Source organism: Armigeres subalbatus, chromosome 3 (assembly GCF_024139115.2).
Source record: "Armigeres subalbatus isolate Guangzhou_Male chromosome 3, GZ_Asu_2, whole genome shotgun sequence".
Lineage (NCBI taxonomy): Eukaryota > Metazoa > Arthropoda > Insecta > Diptera > Culicidae > Armigeres > Armigeres subalbatus.
Window position 1 is genome coordinate 269,382,404 of NC_085141.1, and position 26,618 is coordinate 269,409,021.

At 45.3% G+C, this 26,618-nt stretch overlaps 1 protein-coding gene across 5 annotated transcripts in view; it reads left to right on the top strand.

Annotated features, from left to right (window-relative positions):
* The first annotated feature begins 452 nt into the window (after window positions 1–452).
* The window catches only part of LOC134224211 (uncharacterized), a 362,411-nt gene continuing 336,245 nt past the window's right edge, over window positions 453–26,618 (top strand). For 2 of the 5 annotated variants that reach the window (XM_062703506.1, XM_062703510.1), the window contains exons 1-2: window positions 474–799; window positions 998–1,598. In XM_062703506.1, the coding sequence (XP_062559490.1) occupies window positions 1,119–1,598 (480 nt within the window). In that variant the 5' untranslated portion in view covers window positions 474–799; window positions 998–1,118. Of the gene's footprint in view, window positions 800–997; window positions 1,599–26,618 lie in introns of those variants that run through there. The other 3 variants (XM_062703507.1, XM_062703509.1, XM_062703508.1) reach the window with 3 other exon arrangements.

Sequence of the window (26,618 nt, forward strand, 5' to 3'; positions counted from 1 at the left end):
GGAACTGTGTATGATATTTCTTACAATTTACATCTCTGATCGTACATAGGAGTAGAATAAAAGTCACTTTTTTGGTTTTACACAATTCCTAAGCAATGAATTTAAAATGTATGATTCCTGAAGTGCATTTTGTCATTGTCATTAGTAAGCTAAAGAATATCATTCAGTCGCAATAAGACAAAGAATTCGATGCCTTTTTTTCAAGCGCTGCCTAAACATTCATCTGCTCTTTATTCGCATCAATTCCGTAAGACCTCTGCTGGCCGCACTCTACCGAAGCATACTGAACTGATTAAGTCCTTGCTTTTGCAGTCAAGACCTGCAACCTCCGACTGAGAGGCATACGCCACTCGGCAGGCCGCGAGACCCAAATTGACTAGCATTCGCGCGCCTTTGCAGTAAGTTCCCATGCGCGACGCGCCGTGACCCAAAGCTCTCGACAAGCGCTCGTTCAGTTACCGTTTACCTACGGTTGGATTCGGTCGGACTTACAGCTTGCGCGCGGGTTGCAGTGTGTGCCACAACCAAACCAAACCCCCCAGAGCCTTTGGTTGGCACAGGCACATGGTTGGTGCTGACGGTCTTTTCTGCGATGCGCGGATTGCCGTCAATGTTGTGTTTGTTTGCGAATTTGGTCGCGCCTGCGTGAGAATTTTGAACACTGCTGGTTTGCTATCGTTGCAAACACGCGATCGTCTGTGAAAAATTGTAGCTACTGGGCGAAGTTTTCTTTTCGGTGCACTTTAGTCCGGATTTGGTGTTTCTCCATGAAAACTGTGTGCATGAGATATTCGTAATTGTCAGTGCTCGCGAGTGCAATAAATTACGTATCTTTAGTTTCTGACGCGTCTATTTTCACACTCCATTAACGGTTGATTGATCAATTTATTTCCACACTGATCGATCAAATCGCATAGTAGTAAATTTACTTCATAAGTACTTCCTTCGCGTGGTGTAACGTTTTGCGTTTATTTCTTTTCTGTTTGTTAATTTTCAGCAACAGTTTTGTCCTTGAAAGTGTTGGCGGTTGAATATTCATGAATTTGTAGCGAAACTGCAACAATTGAGTGTGTTTGTTTTCAAGTGCTTGTGGTGATATACAGTGCGTTGCATCGAAAATGGTGAACAAACAATACAACGTTCACAACCCAAAGTTACATAAGTCCAAGAGTGGACAGAATTCGCCACCGCCAGTGCGAAATAATCCGGAGGTTTCCAATCAGCCGAATCCTCCAGACATGAGTGGGTCGTTGGAGAACAATCTGAATCACAGTGTTGAACATCGTTCTCACCATCATATTCAGCATAATAACCATCACCACCATCGCCATCAGCAGAATCAATTGCAGAATAACTTGGATTTGGATGTTCGTCGCCGTAACGGTGGCTCGAACAGTCCATCGGAGGAAGACTTTGGCGAAGATGGTGTCTACGGGAGAAACATCACTTATTACAGCGAAACCACCCAGCTCGGTGGTGGCGGTGCCAGTTGTGAAAGCCCATCAGGTGCTGGCAGCAACGAGCGCGTCCACGTGAAGGATTTGACCATCAATGACATTGGCCGATTTCAGTACATTTTACAAATGGATCGAGAAGTGGTAAGTAGAAAGCGCACCGAAAGCCCGTCAACTTTCCTTCCTCCTTGCTGCGGTCGTCTTTTGCGGAGAACGACCGCAAGGTTTAATTGAGTCAATGAGAGCGTGGATTGAACGCAAATTGTAATGAACGGCGTTTGGGCTCGATCTATGCGATCTTGACTTTGCAGCATTGCGGAACGAAGCATTGAACGATGGAATGAAGTGGTTTTGAAGGTTGATGGGCGTGATTGAGTGATTTTTTTTTCTCAGTATCGCAGAAATGAAATCTAGCGTAATGGTAATAACCGCAAGGTGAAAAATGTTGCAAAGTGAAAATTTGCATAGGTTCAGGAGTCTTCACTTAGTTTAACGAGTGAAGATCTTACCGGCTGAAAGCCAGAAGCTAATAGGTCAAAAATCGAGTCGGAAGACTGAGATATTGAATATGTTTTCGGGGGTTAGGATAACGATACCACTATAGGTGGCAAAGCGTAAAATATTCAGCTTAATGAATCTATTCCAGTTCGATTTTTGACAAACCTCGCATGACTATTCAAAACATAAAATGACATAGTCAGACGACCACTCCACTGATTCATTCATTCGTCTGTCACTGATAGTGTTTACCTGAAACTTTTATACCACCTACAAAATTTCCCAAAAGCAATAAATTTTTCCATGATTTTTAACAAAATAAATATTTTCTTAAAAAAAATGAAAGCTTTCAACAAAATAAACAAAGCAGTTAAAAAAGGAAATTTCAATGAAAAATACAAAAAAGCAATAAAATTGATTAAAATTTCCATGAACAATAAAGGTTTTTAAAGAAAGGGTCATCTATGGAAAAAAATGCTCACTTTTATTGCTTTTTTATATTTCTTTATGGAATTTTTAATAAATTTTTTTATTGCGCTTCATTTGTTTTTAATGAAAACTTTTTAAATTTATGTGGAAAAAAATATTTGTTTTGTGTAAAATTTTGTAATTGTTTGCCAACATTGATTTATCTATGGAAATTTAGTTAAAAATTGAATTAAGCATAAATCAAAATGAAATAATTCCTTTTCAATGGTGAAATTACAATTAAAAGAGTAAACCTTTCTATTCACTTATTATTTTACACAAAAAAAAAAACACAAAATTTGCTATGAAGCGTTGCAACATTTTCCAACAAATAAATATATTTTTGAATATTGAAAAATAACTTTGACACATGGATGCTTTTTATTTGGGTTTGATTCAACTGAAATGGTTTGAACTGCATAGAAAAAGTTCTTTTTTTATAGGGTAACAGACCCAATAGTGGAGAAACTAAGCAAGTCTTTACTGTATTTCTCTTACCTCAAGTATGCATTTGAAGGCTCATCAATCATATTTTAAACTAAAAGTGATTCGATCGTAGTAGAATCATTGTTACCTAAAATTGTACCTCCAATTATTGGGACAGTGTTCCAATAGTTGCAGTATTTTTTTATCCGTGTTCCTATAGTTGCGAATGTTTTCATACGGGACTCGCAACTATAGGAACACTACCGCAACTATTGATGCAAAGCAGAGAAAAAGATAAAATATTTCAATGATACTTTACCGAATTTTATGCAACTCCTAACTTTATTCATTTATCATCAGACTAAGGCCGGAGTGGCCTGTGCTGCACATAAAAGACTTCACCATTCAGCTCGGTTCATGGCTGCACTTCGCCAACCACGCAGTCTGCGGAGGGTCCGCAAGTCGTCCTCCACCTGATCGATCCACCTTGCCCGCTGTGCACCTCGCCTTCTTGTTCCCGTCGGATCGTTGTCGAGAACCATTTTCACCGGATTACTGTCCGACATTCTGGCTACGTGCCCGGCCCACCGCAGTCTTCCGATTTCCGCGGTGTGAACGAAGGATGGTTCTCCCAACAGCTGATGCAACTCGTGGTTCATTCGCCTTCTCCACGTACCGTCCGCCATCTGCACCCCACCATAGATGGTACGCAACACTTTCCTTTAGAAAACTCCCAGTGCACGTTGGTCCTCCACGAGCATCGTCCAGGTCTCGTGTCCGTAGAGAACTACCGGTCTTATAAGCGTTTTGTAGATAGTCAGTTTGGTACGGCGGCGAACTCTATTCGATCGGAGCGTCTTGCGGACTCCAAAGTACGCACGATTTCCAGGCACTATGCGTCTCCGAATTTCTCTGCTGGTATCGCTATCGGTGGTCACCAGCCCAAGTACACGAATTCTTCAACCACATCGATTTCGTCACCACCGATAGAAACCCGTGGTGGGAGGCTTGCATTGGCCTCTCTTGAGCCTCTTCTTATCATGTACTTCGTCTTCGACGTGTTGATGACTAGTCCAGTCCGTTTAGCTTCGCTTTTCAGTCTGATGTAGGCTCCCTCCATCCTGTCAAAGTTACGTAATAACTGGACGTACTTCGTGAAAATCGTACCACTCGTGTCAATCCCTGCTCTTCGTATTGCTCCCTTCAAAGCGATGTTGAATAGCAGACACGAAAGACCATCACCTTGCCGTAACCCTCCACGCGTTTCGAAGGGACTCGAGAATGTCCCTGAAACTCGAATTACGCACATCTCCCGATCCTTCGTCGCCTTGATCAACCGTATCAATTTATCCGGAAATCCGTTTTCGTGCATTAGCTGCCATAGCTGGTCCCGATCGATTGTATCATATGCGGCTTTGAAGTCGATAAATAGATGATGTGTGGGCACGTTGTATTCGCGGCATTTCTGCAATACCTGACGTATGACGAACACCTGGTCTGTGGTAGAGCGTTCACCCATAAATCCCGCCTGGTACTGCCCCACGAACTTTCTTGCAATTGGTGTTAGTCGGCGGCATAAAATTTGGGAGAGTACCTTGTAGGCGGCGTTCAGCAATGTGATTGCGCGGTAGTTGCTACAATCCAACTTATCGCCCTTTTGTAGATGGGACACGACACCTTCCATCCACTCCTGCGGCAGAACCTCATCCTCCCAAACCTTGGTAATCACCCAGTGCAGCGCTCTAGCCAGTGCTTCACCACCGTGTTTAAACAGCTGTCCTGGTAGTTGGTCAACTCCAGGGGCTTTGTTGTTTTTCAGCCGGCCGATCTCCTCCTGGATTTCCTGGAGAGTCGGAGCCGAAAGTCGAATGTCCTGCGCGCGTGCTCCTAGGTTCATTACCATACCGCCACCGTTGTCTGCCATATCGCCATTCAGGTGCTCTTCGTAGTGCTGCCGCCACCTTTGGATCACCTCACGCTCGTTCGTAAGAAGGTTCCCGTTTATGTCCTTACACATATCGGGCTGTGGCACGTGGCCCTTACGTGAACGGTTCAACTTCTCATAGAACTTTCGTGCGTTATTAGCGCGGTACAGTTCCTCCGTCTCTTCACGGTCTCGATCTTCCTGCTGGCGCTTTTTCCTCCGGAAAATCGAGTTTTGTCTGTTCCGCGCCCGTTTGTATCGTGCCTCGTTCGCCCTCGTGTGGTGTTGCAGCAATCTCGCCCATGCTGCATTCTTCTCCTCAACTAACTGCTCACATTCGCCGTCATACCAGTCGTTTCTCTGATCCGGGGCACCGTGCCTAGTGCAGCGGTTGCGGTGCTTCCAATGGCGGATCGAATATCTCTCCAGTCATCTTCAAGAGATGCTGCGCCTAGCTGCTCTTCCGTTGGGAGTGCCACTTCCAGCTGCTGCGCGTAGTCTTGGGCTAGTCTACCGTCTTGTAGCCGCCCAATGTTAAGCCGCGGCGGACGACTCCGACGCGTGTTGATCACCGTCGAGAGTTTTGAGCGCAGACATACTACGACGAGGTAGTGGTCGGATTCAATATTCGCACTGCGGTAAGTGCGTACGTTCGTGATGTCGGAGAAGAATTTACCGTCGATTAGAACGTGGTCGATTTGGTTTTCCGTTACTTGATTAGGTGATTTCCATGTGGCCTTGTGGATATTCTTACGGGGGAATTAAGTGCTTCGGACTACCATTCCGCGGGAGGCTGCAAAGTTTATGCATCGTTGGCCGTTGTCGTTCGATACGGTATGCAGACTATCCGGTCCGATGACCAGTCTATACATTTCCTCCCTTTCTACCTGAGCGTTCATGTCACCGATGACGATTTTGACGTCCCACAGTGGGCATCCATCGTATGTCTGCTCCAGCTGTGCATAGAACGCTTCTTTCTCGTCGTCGGATCTCCCTTCGTGTGGGCAGTGCACGTTGATGATGCTATAGTTGAAGAAACGGCCTTTTATCCTCCGCTTGCACATCCTTGCGTTGATTAGCTGCCACCCAATCACGCGTTGGCGCATCTTTCCCAGCACTATGAAGCCGGTTCCCAGCTCGTTGGTGGTGCTACAGCTTTGGTAGAAGGTAGCCGCTCGATGCCCGTTTTTCCACTTTCTGTCCTGTCCAGCAGATTTCCTGCAGCGCTACGACATCGAAGTTGCGGGGATGTAATTCATCGTAGATTATCCTAGCGCAACCTGCGAAGCCTAGCGACTTGCAGTTCCATGTTCCAAGCTTCCAATCGTGATCCTTTATTCGTCGCCTAGGTCGCTGCCGATTGTATCGAGTCGTATCATCTTCTATGTCGTTCGTAATAGTTGTTTTTAAAGGCGGTTTATTGGGCCTGCGCAAACCTCCTGTCTCGTCGGAGGGCCGTCGTGTCAGGGCTGTTTAGCGTCCCACCTAACACCAGGACTTGGGCTTGTGCGCTTTGACCGGCACACGGTCGCTTTGGCGGAGCCTACTTGCGGATACATGCAGCTTTTTATAGAGGTTTAACAGGGCCCACTGTCAAACCCCACCACATCCTAGGCAGGCGCCACAACTCGTAGATGGCCTGGGGAGGGATCGTCAAGCCCTTGGACATAGTCCCTGCTGCCCCCAACTCCTAACTTATTTTCACTTATTTCGTGTTATGATAGATTGTGTGAAACCAACGCGACCGCAGCTGTAGGAACACCTACGGCTATCGGAACTTTTACCCTATTGGTGATATTTTACCCATTTCGATATTTCATAGATTGAATACGAGCTCAGTGGGCTAGTGGCTACCGCTGCTGCTTTATAAGGTCGTAGAGTTCTCTGCATCTTTCTTAAGTAGGTGTCCAACTAACCATCCTTCCCCTTCCTCAGCATTCGCAAGGACGTGGCCAGGGCAGATCTCGACTATTGGAGAGTGCATTGCATCCATCTAAGAGATAGTAATTAGTCCCAAATAATTATCTGTGGTAACGGATGAAAATGCTACTCTCATACAATAGTCTTGGCTTGTACCACCTACGAATTTGTGCGAATTGCTCAATGCTAATGCTAAAGCTAATTTCGATATTTTATAAATTGAAATTTTTTGGATAGGGTGTGTTGGATTGCCGACTGTCTTTTGCTTACATATCGTGGATGAAGGGCGGGCTCAACTATTGGGTTGGTGATCGATAGCTTGATTATATTATTATTTGAACGAACTTTCTTCTGGAAAAAGATTCATTTCTTCATCCCGTGGATTTCACATGACCAGAGAAAAAAACTTGCAAATTAAATGATCCTTTCGCTAGTTAAATGGCGACTAATGAAATCTCAACTCATTCTTCTAAACACCCAAAAGGTCAAGACAAATACAAATTTTAAAATTGAAAACTAACTTTGTTCACTTTCAACCGATTAATGAAAATTTCGAGACAAGGTCCAGATTTTATTTTAGTTTCGATTCCACTTTTTGAGTGATGGCCAGATTCCGTATGGCTGTGGAATTATTTTAGATTCCATTTGGGTACACAAAACCTCATCTTTGCAAGGTTGTTGCTCGGCATTCTTGCACCTTTAGAACCTTCTGAATACTGGACTCGCCGTAGAGTTGGGCTAGCTCATGGGTCATTTTTCGCCGACACAATCGTTCTCTATCAGGTATCAGGTATCAGAACGTCGGCTCAGGAGGCACGTTACCCTCAATTTGGGAGATTTGTGCCATCGCCTTCACTGGCCTTTCTCATCATTTACCTGACGGAAAAGGAAGTGAAAAGGGGAAAGGAAAAGGAAGTGATGTTGAAAAGGAGAATGGAACAGGTTTCTGGAGAAGGAGGATACATTTAATAATACATACATACGATGCATTTTGTAAAAAGCAATAAAACGCGAAGCATAAAATATACTGCATAATCCACACAATGCAAATGCATTATAGGAAAGCCAATTATGTAGACTCACACGCATTAAGCTAGGGACTAAAGAGAGGTGTCACAAAAATACTGAGGACGTAACAAAGACGAAACATAGAGTGCACTGTGAAAAACGCATAATGCGAATCCATATAGGTGACAAACACAAAGCAAATTGTATAAAAACGCATAATACGAATCAATATAGGTGGCAATTTGTTGAAAACTAAGTAAAACACATATTCATAACCCCACTCTTATTTAACCTCACGTTGAGATTGAACAAGAGTAGCCGAAGCCGAACGTCAAGGACGAAACACAGAGTACACTGTGAAAAACGCATCATGCGAATCCATATAGGTGACAATTTGTTGAAAAACTAAGTAAAAAAACATATTCATAACCCCACCCTTATTAAACCTTAAGTTGAGATTAAACAAGAGTAGCCGAAGCCGAACGTCAAAGCCGAGACACAGAGTACATTGTGAAAAATGTATAATGCGAATCCATATAGGTGGCAATTTGTTGAAAACTAAGTAAAAACACATATTCATAACCCCACACTCACGTTGAGATTGAACAAGAGTTGCCAAAGCCAAACGTCAAAGACGAGACACAGAATACCCTGTGAAAAACGCATAATGCAAATCCATTTAAGTGACAATTTGTTGAAAACTAAGTAAAAAACATATTCATAACCTCACTCTTATTTAACCTCACGTTGAGATTGAACAAAAGTAGCCGAAGCCTACTAAACGGCAGAGTATACTGTGAAAAACGCATAATGCGAATCCATATAGGCAACAAACACATTGTAAAAAACGCATAATGCGAATCCATATAGGTGGCAATTTGTTGAAAACTAAGTAGAATTAAGTAGAAGATTCATAATCCCACTCTTATTTAACCGCACGTTGAAATTGAATAAGAGCAGCCGGTTATCTCGGAGAAGCAAAAAGTCAACTACGCCATAGCTCAGGTTAGCGCAGCAAGGGCTAAATATTGTGAAGGGGGCCCTGGTGCTTCACAAGCTCCGTTTGCGGTTAGGTTCTTATTAGACCCCCCTAACCATTCATTCGTAGTCACGGTAAGCATAAAGCCGCATCACACCGAGAATTAGGGGTCACCTGTATGGTGGACTTTTACCACTGGAACAGGCAATCCGTAATGTTATTCTTAGCCAGATAACCAGCTGCCGACATTACACGGCTATCTAGGCTGTTCGTGGAGAGAAGTTGACATTGACTTTACGTCAACTCTCAATGTGGACGAACAGCCCCAGAAGCTGCGACTGATGAAATCTCAACTCATTCTTCTAAACACCCAACAGGCCAAGCTTTTCAGAAAGACAAATTTTAAAATTGAAAACTAACTTTGTTCGCTTTCAACCGATTAATGGAAATTTCGAGACAAGGTCCAGATTTTATTTTAGTTTCGATTCCACTTTTCGAGTGATGGCCAGATTCCGTATGGCTGTGGAATTATTTTAGATTCTATTGGGGTACACAAAACATCATCTTTGCAAGGTTGTTGCTTGGCATTCTTGCACCCTTAGAACCTTCTGAATACTGGGCGCGCCGTAGAGTTGGGCGAGCTCGTGGTTCATTTTTCGCCGGCACAACCGTTCTCTAGCACACTGCCAAAGATGATCTTAAGCACGCGTTTCTCTAATACCCCGAGTGCTTGCAAGTCCTCCTCGAGCATGGTCCAAGTCTAATGTCCGTTGAAGACCACCGGTTTTATGAGCATTCTGTACATGATATACTTGGTGCGATGAATCTTTTTTGACCGCAGTTTCTTCTGGAGCCCGTAGTAGGCCAGACTTCCACAGATGATGTGCCTTCGTATTTAACATTTTCATTAGCCGTTAGCAAGGATCTAAGGCAATGATGTTATCGATCATTTAGTAATCTGCCTTCGATCATTTAGTAGTTTGTCAATAACTCATTTCAGAGGCCTAATTTCAAAATGTATTGTATGGTGGACTCTTAGTGCGAAGGTTTTTCTACAACTCTCTTTAACAGGTCGATGTTCGAATTCCACTATTAAAGGAGTTACGGTGCTAGTTGCTATACTTATACTAAATGATAATAAAATATGCAATCATTTAGTTTAAGTTACTGCAACTAGCGCTCTAACTCCGTTATTAGTTGAATTCTAATAACGAACCATTAGGCAAAGTTGTAGAAAAACCTTCGCACTAGAAGTCCACACTTCAACACATTTTGAAATTTAGCCTCTGGAATGAGTTATTGACAAACTACTAAATGATCGAAGGCAGATTACTAAATGATCGATAACATCCTTGATCTAAGGTAAACGAACCTCGACCACCTCGAAGGTGTCCCCGTCTATCGTAATACTGCTTCCCAGACGGGACATGCCGGGCTCGGTTTGTCTTTAAAGCATTCACCACCAGTCCAACTTTTGATGACTCACGTTTCAGGCAGGTGTACATTTATGCCACCTTTTCAAAAATTCGGCGAACAATGTCATCCGTGAAACAAACAAATTGACTAGATCTGTTGAAAATCGTACTCCGGCTTCCCGAAATCTTCACACAATTTCCCACACCATGTATGCCGCCTTGAAATCGATAAACAGATTGTGCGTTCAGAGTTGCTATTCACGGCATATTTGAAGGACTTACCGTACAGTAAAGATCTGGTCCGTCGTCGAGCGGCCGTCAACGAAGTCGGCTTGATAACTTCCCACAAACTTTTTCAATATTGGTGATAGACGGCGGAAAATGATCTGGGATATTTTTTTGTAGGCAACTAATTGGTTAACCTCCGGTAGCTGTTCTGTTTCCCAGATTCTGACTATTAGCTTGTGCAGACAATTGGCCAGCATATCCCTTACTAGCTGTTATATTGTCATGAGTTGTTGGATGGCATCTCTCAAGGTGGGGGCTGGTTGATTTCCTTCGTCCGCTGAACTGACGTAGTCGTCTCCTACGCTGCCTTGACCTTCACTGTCTGTACTCTCAATGCCATTTGGGTGTTCCTCAGAGTGCTGCTTCCACGTTTCGATCACCACACGTTCGTCCTTGAAGATGCTTCCATTTTTATCCCAGCACATCTCGGCTCGCGACACAAAGCCTTTGAGGGAAGCGCCTTTGAGCTACTGATACAACTTGCGTGTTTCTTGAGAACGGCACACCTGTTCCATCTTTCACTCCGCTTCTTCCAGGCGGCGTTTCTTCTGTCTGGCTGTCTGCACTCTTCGTCGAACTAAACGTTTCGTCGACTTCGTCCCACATACCCGGCGTTGTTCTCCGCTGCGTCGTTAATGGCTGCTTTGACTGTATTCCAGCAGTCCTCAAGAGGGGCCCCATCGAGCTCATCCTCTTCCGGCAACGCTGCCTCGAGATGCTGCGCGTATGCAGTGGCAACATCAGGTTGCTTCAGTCGCTCTAGGTCGTACCGCGGCGGTCGTCGGTACCGAACATTGTTGATGACGGATATTTTTGGGCGCAGTTTAACCATCACCAGATAGTGGTCAGAGTCAATGTTAGCGCCACGATATGTCCTGACGTCGATAATGTCGGAGAAGTGTCATCCATCAATCAGAACGTGGTCGATTTGTGATTCTGTCTGCAGTGGTGATCTCCAGGTGTACCGATACGGGAGGCTGTATTGGAAGTAGGTGCGGTGAATGGTCTTATTCTTGGAGGCGGTGAAATCAATTAATCGTAGGTCGTTTTCGTTCATTAGCCGGTGAGCGCTGAACTTTCCAATAGTCGGTATAAACTCCTCCTCTTGGCCAACCTGAGCATTCAAATCTCCTATGATGATTTTGACGTTGTGGCTTGGGCAGCTGTCGTACTCACGTTTCAGCTGCGCGTAGAATGCGTCTTTATCATCATCAGTGCTTCCGGAGTGTGGGCTATGGACGTTGATTATGCTGAAGTTGAAGAATCGGCCTTTGATCCTTAACCTGCACATTCTCTCATTGATCGGCAACCACCCGATCACGCGCCTTTGCGTATCACTAAGAAAACTGTTCCCAGCTCGTGTGTGTTGTCGCAGCTCTGGTAGATGTTATGATTACCTCTAGACGTTCGCACCATTGATCCCTTCCAACAAACCTCCTGCAGCGCTACAATACCAAATCCACGGTCCTTGAGCACATCGGCGAGTATGCGTGTGCTCCCGATGAAGTTGAGAGATTTGCAGTTCCACGAATTAAGTTTCCAATCGCTAGTCCCTTTTCGTCGCGGTGGTCTTCCTCGATAGTTCCGGTCCGTACTCTCTTGTTGGTTGTTCGTTGCGTGAGTTTTTTTTGCTGGCTGCTGGCGGGGACTGATACCAAACCCCCAAAATTTTCCGGAGGAACATTCCTCCTTATTTCCAGTTCACAGTTTCACTAAGAGTCCCTCGCTGGCACTCGGACGATGATCAGCCGTTCCTAACATGGAGAACAGACGCTCAGTAAGATTTGCACCTCCAGAGAAGAGCAACCCCCCCCCTTCCTGTTAGCATACTACCATAGTTCCCACCGGGGTTAGTTACTCGATCTTCCCTAAGGTTACTCGTATCCCGGCCAGCGTCACAAGGAGGTAGGGATAGGAGATGCTGGGTAAGAGGCTAAGGACCGCAAGATGGGGTCTATTTTATTCCTTCAGGTACGCGAAGTACCAATGGTACGCTTTACCCAGCATTTACCAACCTACATGACATGTTTTGGGCTGAACACTGAAAATGTCCCCCATTACATAGGCTTCTCGGGAACATTTGGGTACATACTAGAGACTAGAGATGTCACAAGCCCTGCAAAAATTCTGAAAAATCACTATTAGAACCGTATTTAGTGGAGCTTTATTTTGGGTGATGCTTGAGAAGAGTTATTTATGAATAAATACAGTTTTCATCGAAATAGGGGGAAGACGGCTTTGGCAGGTTTTGTTCTATTATTGCCAGGGGGTTTTTGTTGACAAAATTTTATGAAATTTTACCACAATATTCTTTGATATGCAAAGAATGTTTAGGCCAAATTTGAGCATAATCAGTCATAAAAACCCCCTGACAATAATAGAACAAAACCTGCCAAAACCGTCATTCCCCCTATAAAAAATGCCATACGGCCCAGCGTAATCCGGAATAATTTCGTATCCATACATAAGGACGCGGGCAGCAGGGACTATGTCCAAGGGCTTGACGATCCCTCCCCAGGCCATTTGCGAGTTGTGGGGCTTGCCTAGGATGTGGTGGGGTTTGACAGTGGGCCCTGTTAAACCTCTATAAAAAGCTGCATGTATCCGCAAGTAGGCTCCACCAAAGCGACCGTGTGCCGCTCAAAGCGCACAAGCCCAAGTCCTGGTGTTAGGTGGGACGCTAAACAGCCCTGACACGACGGCCCTCCGACGAGACAGGAGGTTTGCGCAGGCCCAATAAGCCGCCTAGAAAACCAATCATTACGAACAATATAAGAGATAATGCGACTCGATATAATCGGCAAAGACCTAGGCGACGAATACAGGATCACGATTGGAAGCTTGGAACATGGAATTGCAAGTCGCTAGGTTTCGCAGGTTGCGACAGGATGATCTACGATGAATTACATCCCCACAACTTCGACGTCGTGGCGCTGCAGGAGATTTGCTGGACAGGACAGAAAGTGTGGAAAAGCGGGCATCGAGCGGCTACCTTCTACCAAAGCTGTGGCACCACCAACGAACTGGGAACCGGCTTCATAGTGCTGGGTAAGATGCGCCAACGCGTGATTGGGTGGCAGCCAATCAACGCAAGGATGTGCAAGCTGAGGATTAAAGGCCGTTTCTTCAACTATAGCATCATCAACGTGCACTGCCCACATGAAGGGAGACCCGACGACGAGAAAGAAGCGTTCTACGCACAGCTGGAGCAGACATACGATGGATGCCCACTGCGGGACGTTAAAATCGTCATCGGTGACATGAACGCACAGGTAGGAAGGGAGGAAATGTATAGACCGGTCATCGGACCGGATAGTCTGCACACCGTATCGAATGACAACGGCCAACGATGCATAAACTTTGCAGCCTCCCGCGGAATGGTAGTCCGAAGCACCTTCTTTCCCCGCAAAAATATCCACAAGGCCACATGGAGATCACCTAACCAAGAAACGGAAAACCATATCGACCACGTTCTAATCGACGGTAAATTCTTCTCCGACATCACGAACGTCCGCACTTACCGCAGTGCGAATATTGAATCCGGCCACTCCCTCGTTGCAGTATGCCTGCGCTCAAAACTCTCGACGGTGTACAACACGCGTCGAAGTCGGACACCGCGGCTTAACATTGGGCGGCTACAAGACGGTAGACTAGCCCAAGAATACGCGCAGCAGCTGGAAGTGGCACTTCCAACGGAAGAGCAGCTAGGCGCAGCGTCTCTTGAAGATGGCTGGAGAGATATTCGATCCGCCATTGGTAGCACCGCAACCGCTGCACTTGGCACGGTGCCCCCGGATCAGAGAAACGACTGGTATGACGGCGAATGTGAGCATTTGTGGAATCGAAGAATGCAGCATGGGCGAGATTGCTGCAACACCGCACGAGGGCGAACGAGGCACGATATAAACAGGCGCGGAACAGACAAAACTCGATTTTCCGGAGAAAAAAGCGCCAGCAGGAAGATCGAGACCGTGAAGAAACGGAGCAACTGTACCGCGCTAATAACACACGAAAGTTCTATGAGAAGTTAAACCGTTCACGTAAGGGCCACGTGCCACAGCCCGATATGTGTAAGGACATAAACGGGAACCTTCTTACGAACGAGCGTGAGGTGATCCAAAGGTGGCGGCAGCACTACGAAGAACACCTGAATGGCGATGTGGCAGACGAAGATGGCGGTATGGTGATGGACCTGGGAGAACGCGCGCAGGACATAATTCTACCGGCTCCGGATCTCCAGGAAATCCAGGAGGAGATTGGCCGGCTCAAGAACAACAAAGCCCCTGGGGTTGACCAACTACCAGGAGAGCTATTTAAACACGGTGGTGAGGCACTGGCTAGAGCGCTGCACTGGGTCATTACCAAGATTTGGGAGGAGGAAGTTTTGCCGCAGGAGTGGATGGAAGGTGTCGTGTGTCCCATCTACAAAAAGGGCGATAAGCTGGATTGTAGCAACTACCGCGCAATCACATTGCTGAACGCCGCCTACAAGGTACTCTCCCAAATTTTATGCCGTCGACTAGCACCAACTGAAAGGGAGTTCGTGGGGCAGTACCAGGCGGGTTTTATGGGCGAACGCTCCACCACGGACCAGGTGTTTGCCATTCGCCAAGTACTGCAGAAATGCCGCGAATACAACGTGCCCACACATCATCTATTCATCGACTTCAAAGCCGCATATGATACAATCGATCGGGACCAGCTATGGCAGCTAATGTATGAACACGGTTTTCCGGATAAACTGACACGGTTGATCAAAGCGACGATGGATCGGGTGATGTGCGTAGTTCGAGTTTCAGGGGCATTCTCGAGTCCCTTCGAAACCCGCAGAGGGTTACGGCAAGGTGATGGTCTTTCGTGTTTGCTATTCAACATCGCTTTGGAAGGTGTAATACGAAGAGCAGGGATTGACACGAGTGGTACAATTTTCAATAAGTCCGTCCAGCTATTTGGTTTCGCCGACGACATAGATATTATGGCACGTAACTTTGAGAAGATGGAGGAAGCCTACATCAGACTGAAGAGGGAAGCTAAGCGGATCGGACTAGTCATCAACACGTCGAAGACGAAGTACATGATAGGAAGAGGTTCAAGAGAAGACAATGTGAGCCACCCACCGCGAGTTTGCATCGGTGGTGACGAAATCGAGGTGGTAGAAGAATTTGTGTACTTGGGCTCACTGGTGACTGCCGAAAATGACACCAGCAGAGAAATTCGGAGACGCATAGTGGCTGGAAATCGTACGTACTTTGACTCCGCAAGACGCTCCGATCGAATAGAGTTCGCCGCCGTACCAAACTGACAATCTACAAAACGCTAATTAGACCGGTAGTCCTCTATGGACACGAGACCTGGACGATGCTCGTGGAGGACCAACGCGCACTTGGAGTTTTCGAAAGGAAAGTGCTGCTTACCATCTATGGTGGGGTGCAGATGGCGGACGGTACGTGGAGGAGGCGAATGAACCACGAGTTGCATCAGCTGTTGGGAGAACCATCCATCGTTCACACCGCGAAAATCGGACGACTGCGATGGGCCGGGCACGTAGCCAGAATGTCGGACAGTAACCCGGTGAAAATGGTTCTCGACAACGATCCGACGGGCACAAGAAGGCGAGGTGCGCAGCGGGCAAGGTGGATCGATCAGGTGGAAGATGACTTGCGGACCCTCCGTAGACTGCGTGGTTGGCGACGTGCAGCTATGGACCGAGCCGAATGGAGAAGACTCTTATATACAGCACAGGCCACTTCGGCCTTAATCTGAATAAATAAATAATATAACATAAGGACTGTATTAAAAATGAGTTATCCACTTTAAAGTGTTACTACTTAAAAGCTCATGAAGGTATTGGTTTGTTTTATCTTGTATGCGATGTATTCATATGTCAAGTTTCAAATCATATTTTTTTTTGTTTGTTGAAAAAATGTTGTTCGTCACCCCGCAAAAGTAAAAATTCATCGTAAACAAGCTTAAGAGATTACTACACGTTCACTAACCTGTCGGAAAAGAAAAGAATATCAAAATCAAGTGATCGTAATTTGGACCAGAAAGTAATCAATTTTATAAAACGAAGCAATTTTTTTGAAAAATAGTGCAAGATTTATTCAGTATTATATTTTTTCATAAAACAACAAACAGAATATTGCTAGGCAATTTTAAATAAATAAATAAAATTTATCAAATTTTATTCGAAAAAATAAAGCGAATAAGTTATTTTCGATGCAGTCCTTAATCTGGCAGCCACTTAAATAGGAATCAAAAGTAGAATACCTTGGACCTTGTTTCAAAATTGTACATCGATCGGTTGAATGCGAACAAAACCATGATTTTTTTAATTTCAAAATTTGCCTTCCTGAAGAGCTTTACAAAAGTCGCGAAAAAATTTTGTAAACAGAAAATGTTGTAACAATTAGGAGATTAGAATGGCAGAGGAAACAAAAACTTGTCAACGGACTGATTTATTGGAAGTTGAGTTGTATATGGAGATGCCCCATAGTGCATTCTTAAAAGCACACAAAGGCCCTGTAAAGTTTTGATCAGATTTTGCTGGTTTCTATTACAGTCGAAAAAACTACAGTGATAGAAAGACAAAAGGCCAGATTTCATCGAACATTAATTCGGAAATAGTTAAGTTGACGAACGAGTGTTCAAATTAATGATCTTTTTGCCCTTCTCGTATACTGCCGCTAACCGCAAGTCGAGCACATCGGTATATGGAGGCCCATATACGTAAAGGCTATATGATCGCTCCAAAAAAAAATTTTATAGAAGGCCCGGAGACCCATAGTGTTATATACCGATCAACTCAGTTCGACGAATTGAGGTAATGTTTTTTTTTATTCCTGTACACACTTAATTTTTTTCGCCGAGATCTCAGCATTTTTTGTTTATTTTCCCGAGGTGGGCACCGCCGAGTTTCAGCAAACATGATTTTTGCCGAGATCTCAGTAAAAGTGACGTTTCAGTTGCCGAGATACAGCAAATATTTTGCTGAGAATCAGTAATAAACGAAATTTTCTGCCGAAGTTCAGTTTTGAAATTTACTGAGCTACAGCGGTGCCCAATTTTGCCGAGCTCGAAATAGAAAAAGTTAGTGTGTATGGTGGGAATCTGCATCCAGACACCGGTGGGCTACCGGCGAACGGGGCTGGCTACCCACCGACCCGCTAAAACCACCCTGTTCACAGACCCTGGTTCTCCCCGGTACTGCCTTGCAGCATTACTTCTAGGAGGAGTCCGTGCGACTACGCACGCCTACGTTACTAGCTACCCACTAGCTTCAACCTCTTAACTAGCTACCCACTAGTTTCACTCCCTATTGGCTAGCTACCCACTAGTCAGCGTTTTCCGACTGCTGCTCGGCGCGCCAGTTGCGCTGCAAGATGCAGGCAATTTGCGTGGTAGCGGCCGAGACCGCGTTGCACATTTCCACCTCTTGACACATCCTCTGGATAAGATTATCCGGGGTAGTGTCCCTCCCGCAAACGACTAACATTCCGCTCCGCTCCACGACGAAACGAGGACATACGAATAGTACGTGCTCGGCCGTCTCGTCCACCCCTGGGCAGTCTGGGCAGATGGGAGAGTCCGTATGCCCGAATCTGTGTAGGTACCACCTAAAGCAGCCGTGGCCTGACAGGAATTGTGTCAGATGGAAGTGAACTTGGCCGTATCTGAGATACAACAACGCCGGCTAGTAACCTACGTCTGCTGGAGCGCACCCCCGAGCTATTGGACACCATTCGCAAGAAGGGGTCTAACGAGGTCTCCTCCCACTAGGAAGGAGAATGGTGAGGAGGTAGTCACTAACGAGCACCGCGTTAGCGCGGTGGCGAGGGAAAATGGCCAGAGTGGTGCTCTGGCCATCGACACGCTTGGGCAACTACCTGGGATCCGGTTAGTCGCCGAGCAGCTTGATGACATCATCGAGTTTACGAGCGTTCGAAATAATATCAGCAAGGATCTGAAACAGAAACTGCTGATACTTCGACAGTCTGTTCAAGCTGCAAAGCGCCCAGTCAACATTTTTATACCTATTGCTATTGATATAGGTCATCATATACACATAAGATATTATGTATATAATGCACCGAATCGCTATATACCTACTTAAGTGGAGGCCATATACGGGCTAAATAACGACTTTCTTGAGTTTCCATGAACATTTATACGACTTAGTGAATATTTGGAAAAATAAATGGTAACAACCCTGTCTCGAACATTCGACCTCTGGAACTAAAGGCTGATGCTCTACCCTTGCGCTACTCAGCAACTCTTGAAAAGCAGCAAAATTTTGACAATCATAATCTAGATGGCGATTTATTATTGACAAGAGCTTCAATGTACGATATGAACTACATTGATACGATTCAAATCCCTTGTTGTTGTGCGTATAAATGTGGCTTGAATCGTATATGATAACAACTTATGATTATCCTGATAATGTTCGTACATAACAACGATTGCGCATCATTCCAAACGATTCAACCCATGTATAAACGATTATGAAATGTCAACATCAGTCTTTCATCGTGTTTACTCTCGAACTGTGCCCCAAACGCGGTAGGCAGCAGTCCGGGGGTGAGCCTAGTAACGCCGAACGTCGCGCGATACACAGGGTTCAACGACGGTTGGTCGCTACGGGCAGGGGTACAGCCCGAGAAGGAATCTAATCGTCAAGAGAGGATACCCAATCGAGCGAATTGACGAGGGATGGGGGGCTACTGAACCTTCGGGTGATGTTAGCCAATCTGCGACAGTTGTTCAGCGGACCGAAAATCCCTGGCAACTCGTCAGCAGGACCAAGAGGAGAGGGGAGGTGCCTCACCCGGCACGGAAACTGAGGGACAGAGGCGAGGACTTGTTGATTACAACCAACAAAGACAAGTACGCCGAAGTCCGGCACTGTGTGAGGACGTGCGATGCGTCAGCCGCACTAGGGCAGGTGAACTGATCCTGGTGCTTAAGCGTGGAGCACAAGCGAGCGGAACAGTCTACAAAAGGTTGGCCCAGGATGCCCTGGGTGAGGGAATGGAGGTGAGGTCTCTGGGAACCGAGGTGACTCTCCGGTGCAAGCAGCTGGACGAAGTCACCGAGACAGAGGATCTCGTCTCCGCGATTAAGGTACAGTACGGGACAGAAGTTGAGCGGACTTCTGTACGACTTAGAGGGGGGTCCTTTGGCACGCAGGTAGATTTGTTCAAGTTACCAGTCGCGGACGCCAAAAAGGTCCTGGCGGTCGATAAACTGAAGGTTGGATGGTCAATATGCCCAGTAAGCATGTTCCAACCACCTTTAGTTGAAAAGTGTTTTAGGTGCTTCGAGTCCGGCCAAAAATCATGGGAGTGTAGGGGGCCGGACCATAGCAACCTTTGTCGACGTCGCGGTGAGAAAGGACATTTTGCGCAGGCCTGCGGTAAAGCATCTAGGTGCCTTATCTGCGCTAGTAGGAAGCAAGTCCGTAACCATGTTATGGGTGGACCTACTTGTCCTTATGGTGGCAATAAGAAGACGCAGTGCGGGTAGCACAGCTGAATCTTAACCATTGTGCAACTGCTCAGCAGCTGCTGTGGCAGTCGGTTTCCGAGTCGAAGACCGACGTCGCCATTCTTGCGGACCCGTACCGTGTCCCTGCCAACAACGGCAACTGGGTCGAAGATGGCGGCGATTTGTACAACGGGTCGGTTCCCGGTCCAAGAGGTCGTACACACACCTACCGAAGGTGTTGCCATAGTTAAGATCAATGGGGTGTTCTGCCCCATCACGGTAGCCAATAGAGCAATTCACCCAAATGGTCGACAGGCTATCATCCGACCTTGTAGGCCGGAAACCGGTTGTCATTGCGGGTGACTTCAATGCTTGGGCAGTGGAGTGGGGTAGCCGCTGTACCAACCAGAGAGGTCAGGCTTTGCTAGAGGTAGAATTGGTCAATGACGGCTCAGCCAGCACATTCCGCCGGAATGGGGTCGAGTCGTTCATTGACGTAACGTTCGGGACGGGACTGAACCGGAGAGTCGACGAGGGCTACACCCATAGCGACCATCTAGTCATCCGCTATGACGTCAGCCATGGCGTGCAGCAACCTAGGTCAACAAATTCCCGCCAGATTCGTGGGTGGAAGGCCACAAGCTTCGACAGCGAAGCTTTTACCGCGGCTCTAGGACTGGAGGCGCATACAGAAAGTCTAACCAGGGATGCGTTGACAGCTGTTCTGACACGCGCCTGCGATTCCAATATGTAGGGGAGAGCCCCACCGAGAAACGATAGACCTCCAGCGTACTGGTGGAGGGCTGCGATCGCAGACCTTCGGTCAACCTGCCTTAGGGCCAGGCGAAAGATGCAACGAGCTCGCTCTGAGCAGGAAAGGTATGAACGCCGCTTAACGTTCAAAGCTGCGAAATTGACCCTTAAGAAGGCCATTTGTAGCAGTAAAACAGTGTGTTTTGATAGCCTTTGCCAGAACACCAACGCTAATCCCTGGGTCGATGCCTACAGAATAGTAATGGCTAGCACCCCCAGAACGGTCACCGGCAAGGTTGAAGCGCATTATCGAGGTTCTCTTCCCGTCCCATGTCACAAGTCCCTGGCCTCCAGCAGTGGCCAAAACCCTGGACACGAACAAAGCTCCGGACCCGACGGAGTGCCAAACCTCGCTCTAAAGGAAGCGATCATGGTGAACCCTGACATGTTCAGGACAGCTATGCAGAGATGCCTGGACGAGTATAGTTTCCCTAATAGGTGGATGAGACAGAAACTGGTGCTATTGCCGAAGTCGGGGAAACCACCCGGTGACCCCTCGGCGTATAGACCTATCTGTCTTCTGGACACCACGGGGAGGTTGCTTGAGAGGATCATCCTCAACAGACTTACCCCGTACACCGAAGGTACGAACGATCTGTCAAGCAATCAGTTTGGGTCTTGTAAGGGTAGGTCCACACGCCACGGTGGATGCTCTCAACTCCGTGGTGAAGACTGCGGAGGTATCTCTCTGATCTCTTTCTAATAAAATGATAAACGAAATTGTAGTTCGGCAGCCCTTCATCTATTGTGACTTATCGTGGTAATACAACAATACCACCCATCTTCCTTCCTGTATGTATAAGTTTACTATATTATATTTGATAATCACGAGGATTCTGCATGGCCCTAACATATGAAATAGCTAGGGTCGAACTTCTTTAATTTAGCTGAAGCCAGAAGGATAACAGGGCCCGAGTGGAACTACCATCTTTGTACTCAACCTAATAACTGGAATTCATAAGTTATCATCTCCTTGTGGAACCATAAAGGGAACAACTTGTAAAGAACGTAAGCTGTTATCAACTTGTCGTTTGGCAATCCTCGCGTTGTTCGTCGATCTCATATACCAGCTTAATATTTTTGTTTGTTGGTTGATGAAGGATGAACATTTTCCTGGTTTCTCAGTTTGCGTCTTTATAATTTATTTGTTCGAAGCCCATTCGTATTCGGACTTGTCCTGATAGATGGTTGCCATAAAGTCGTTCACGTCATTGTTCGTTCATGTTTCAAAGGATATGAATGAGGAGGGTGACAATTAATTGAAACTGTGCTGACTAATTTGCCAAATAACGTACAACAGAAGTAGAAAACCAAATGGCGTACTCGTGAAAAAATAAGTAAACAAAAATAGTGAGCAAATGGTCTCATGAACTGAACTTCCATATCAAGGATGAAGAGAACGGCTATTATAGACCTGTCTGTTGGCATTATAGTAGCGGTTAATTTAAAATAAATTCAAATGGCATCGACAGGGTATATCAACCTTCAGCTATGTTCCGGATATTAGGTCACTAATGAGAACAATTTTCCCAGCAATAAATAAACAATTTCCGTCATCTGTGGCTAATGAATGACCCTTCAATTTGAAGCATCATGTACGCACGATCAAATAGCCAAAATTGAACTCCTAATTATCGACAATCAATGGCAAACAACATCACGACCTGAAAGGTGATTTCCTTCGCATGAGCATGCAGTGTAATTAATTTTGCAACAAGCATCATCCATCCAATTTGTATTCAATGCCATTTGGACGCCACCAGACAGCATTTATGATTCGGTCAGTACCTAAGATGCCGAACGGCACGGCACACTCACGTTTGCAAGTCACTTGAAGCAGATGTCTTAATTCAGGAAACACACAGTCACCCCACACATTATTTCAAGAATGTTGAATTTAGGCCGCTCGTGATCTCTATGTTCTGCAACATGCCACGCAACTCCCAGACCAGAACTAAGAACAATCGCCGTTATGAGATCGTGTCGGATAGGCAATCGGCGGTAGTTTCCACACATTATTGGCCAGTCATCATTCGATTCCCGTGCATAACAAGTAGAACAACAAACTGTGCCGCTCATCAAGAAGCGCCGGTGTCCGGTGAATGGACCACCACCATCGTCACGCACGACTGTCCTGTAGTGGGTCACTTGGTTGCACCAATTCAACCGTTCACTGTGCGTATTTTGCGCTTCAGTTGCGCCTTTTATTCATCTGCAAGTCAATTGCAAGGGCTTTTCGATCCATAGCAGACCTTAAACCTCTGTCGAACTTTGTCATTTGAAGATGCAAACATTATTTCGATGTCATTATGAAATCGTAAATATAACAATAGCGGGTTCTCTAATTAACAAATCTTTGCTCGTCTGTTTGTTATTTTAACTCTTTTTCCAGGATCATGATGTTACTTCACTTAGCACCACCCTCACAAAAGTGACCCTACCATTTTTATGCTGGACTCTTCAGGGCCACCCACTAAGGGGTATAACTATGACTGATAAAGAAATAAGAGAAAGGATCGCCGTTTTGCATCTCTCGGTCATTATCGGCAACAACGTTGGCGGCCACGGCGGAGGCGCGGTGTCGGGCGTCACGCAGGTGTTTCATGGATAGCGGTTTGCGCCATTCCTTTCAAATGCGACTCACTCAACTGCGCGCAACTGCCATTCCTCGTCACTATTCTACTCGACAACAACTCATCCATTATTGATAGCAAGCCGGGCTGCAAAAAAAATATCAACGGTCTTTGGCGGTGGCGGTGACTGTGTGTTGTGTAGTGACATCTACATCTCTTAACCTCGGCGGGGGATGTCGCTCGGGTGAATAGTTTCGCAAACCGGCACGAGTCACTGATGATTGATAGCAAAATGTTGGACGGGGAATTGTGCTACGTTTCGCCGATTGTGTCCGAGCTTTTTGTACTATTTTGTCAAATTGTCAATTTTAACATGACAGGAAGTTCAATAAAATTAATGGATCGCTTTTGCAGATTTAGGTATATGCTAAGATGAAAGAAGTTCAATTTGACAAAGACGTAGATTTGAGTGGGTTTTTGAAGTCTTTTAATAAATGACTTCACTTTAAATGATTAATCTTTTGCGCATGCGTCTTATTCAATATTGAGTCATTTCGACCTTATTATGCAACATTGTATAAATAAATCTGCTGCGTGCAATGATATATTAGCGAATATTCGTACATACATATTGAATGGATTGAACTAGATATTCCAACAGCATTCATTTCTATTTAAATGTACAACATAAATGAGTTGCTGTAACACATTATACCCTAATTCAGATGCTAATTTTGGGTGATAGGCTCATACGTAATTGATGCTAATTGTCAATGCTAATGTGTCAAATATAGTAGTTTTTATAAGACTTCCGATTTGTTAAATAGAGCAGTTTATTGTATCCGATCACGCCGATTTGATTTGGTTAGTTGATGATCTACACATGCATGTATGACATGCGCGAGATAATTAAGTCTAATGATAAAGTTCCGAACAAGTTGCCCTGTTTACTTTGTTGTTGCTAAGGTAATACGATCCAGTTTTAAGCATAGATTTTTTTTTAAATAGAAGTGTGATCATCGAAACATACGGAAAAACTGTTTGGTAAAATTGGAAGAAGTATTAACGAATATTGGACTGATTTTCATAAGGTAGTGTGAAACTCTACAATTCACCAATGAGAAATAATTGTTCCACAATTGAAAGATTATAAGTTTTCATGTTTAAAACTAGGGTAACTGTTCCAGTTCCTTATTTCATAACCAAATGTTCATTCAATCAAAACCATAGAAATGAAAAGAAATTTAGTTAGTTTATTTTTTTGTATTTTTTTAGCACTGGCGAAAGCAAAAAGATCCGATGGAATTTCATTGTTCCAAGATGAATTCACATACAGTACGATGCAACATTTCTCTTATGTGTAATAATTTCAGTGTTGTCATCTTCAAACAAAATGTTTCAGAGTTTTCTTCTTGATTACAATAGCTTTATTTATGAAGAACACGCAACCGCACTGTTCCTTGTATCTAAGTAGGGTAGACGCACCAGTCGTGGATAAAGTACTAGTTGTCGCACTAGTGCATTATACACCAAATGGTACATAATATCACCAAAAACATTTTCTGATCAGTGAACCATATCCATATGACGCGATAACACCTTGAATATTCCCCAAATCAAACATGAGCATGAGCATGATTGACCACCCACTGCCAGGTGTAGTGTGGTTGACACAATCTAACGCGCAATAATTGACTTACGGATCGCACAAAGAGAACAAAATATTCCGATGATCGCGCGATCGTTCTGCATATTGGAAGAAACACGATCAGACGTGCACTAAACTTTGACTTGCTTATTAATTGAATCACCCGAACAATGCAGAATAGAATATTCCGATGATAGCGCGATCGTTCTGCGTGTTAGAAGACACACGATCGCACGCACACTAAACTTTAACTTGTTTATCAATCTCCCGCACAATGCAGAACAAAATATTACGATAATCTCGCGATCGTCCTGCGTGTTGGAAGAAACACGATCGGACGCGCACTAAACTGTTGCTTCAATTTACTCACCCACACAATGCAGAACAAAATATTACTATGATCACGCGATCGTTCTACGTGCACGAGAAAACATGATGGGACTTGCACTCAGCAATCTATAATACGCTTTATGTGAACTGCCATGCACACTCCCATAAAAATGATAATTGGAGTTCATCACAATTTTCATAATTTAACTCATGATATTTAAACGAAAAAAATATCTAAAAGACCGTGGGAGATTATAACGAGCATAATTGCCAAAATAAACAAGAGGATCTACAGCTTTGTTACATTTTTTCAAAATATTACATTTGGATCATTTGGCGGATCGCTTAAATACGTATCTGATCAGACTCAATTTCTAAAAAAAAATATTTCTGTCAGGTTTTGACTACAATCAGTTCTTTATGCGTCGACTAGCACAAATTGCAGGGGAGTTCGTGGGGCAGTACCAGGCGGGTTTTATGGGCGAACACTCCACCACAGACCAGGTGTTCGCCATTCGCCAAGTATTGCAGAAATGCCGCGAATACAACGTGCCCACACATCATCTATTCATCGACTTCAAAGCCGCATATGATACAATCGATCGAGACCAGCTATGGCAGCTAATGCACGAACATGGATTTCCGGATAAACTGACACGGTTGATCAAAGCGACGATGGATCGGGTGATGTGCGTAGTTCGAGTTTCAGGGGCATTCTCGAGTCCCTTCGAAAACCGCAGAGGGTTACGGCAAGGTGATGGTCTTTCGTGTCTGCTATTCAACATTGCTTTGGAAGGGGTAATACGAAGAGCAGGGAATAACACGAGTGGTACGATTTTCAATAAGTCCGTCCAGCTATTTGGCTTCGCCGACGACATAGATATTATGGCACGTAACTTTGAGAAGATGGAGGAAGCATACTGAATCAGACTGAAGAGGGAAGCCAAGCGGATCGGACTAGTCATTAACACGTCGAAGACAAAGTACATGATAGGAAGAGGTTCAAGAGAAGACAATGTGAACCACCCACCGCGAGTTTGCATCGGTGGTAACGAAATCGAGGTGGTAGAAGAATTTGTGTACTTGGGCTCACTAGTGACTGCCGAAAATGATACCAGCAGAGAAATTCGGAGACGCATAGTGGCTGGAAATCGTACGTACTTTGGACTCCGCAAGACGCTCCGATCGAATAGAGTTCGCCGCCGTACCAAACTGACTATCTACAAAACGCTCATTAGACCGGTAGTCCTCTACGGACACGAGATCTGGACGATGCTCGTGGTGGACCAACGCGCACTGGGAGTTTTCGAAAGGAAAGTGCTGCGTACCATCTATGGTGGGGTGCAGATGGCGGACGGTACGTGGAGAAGGCGAATGAACCACAAGTT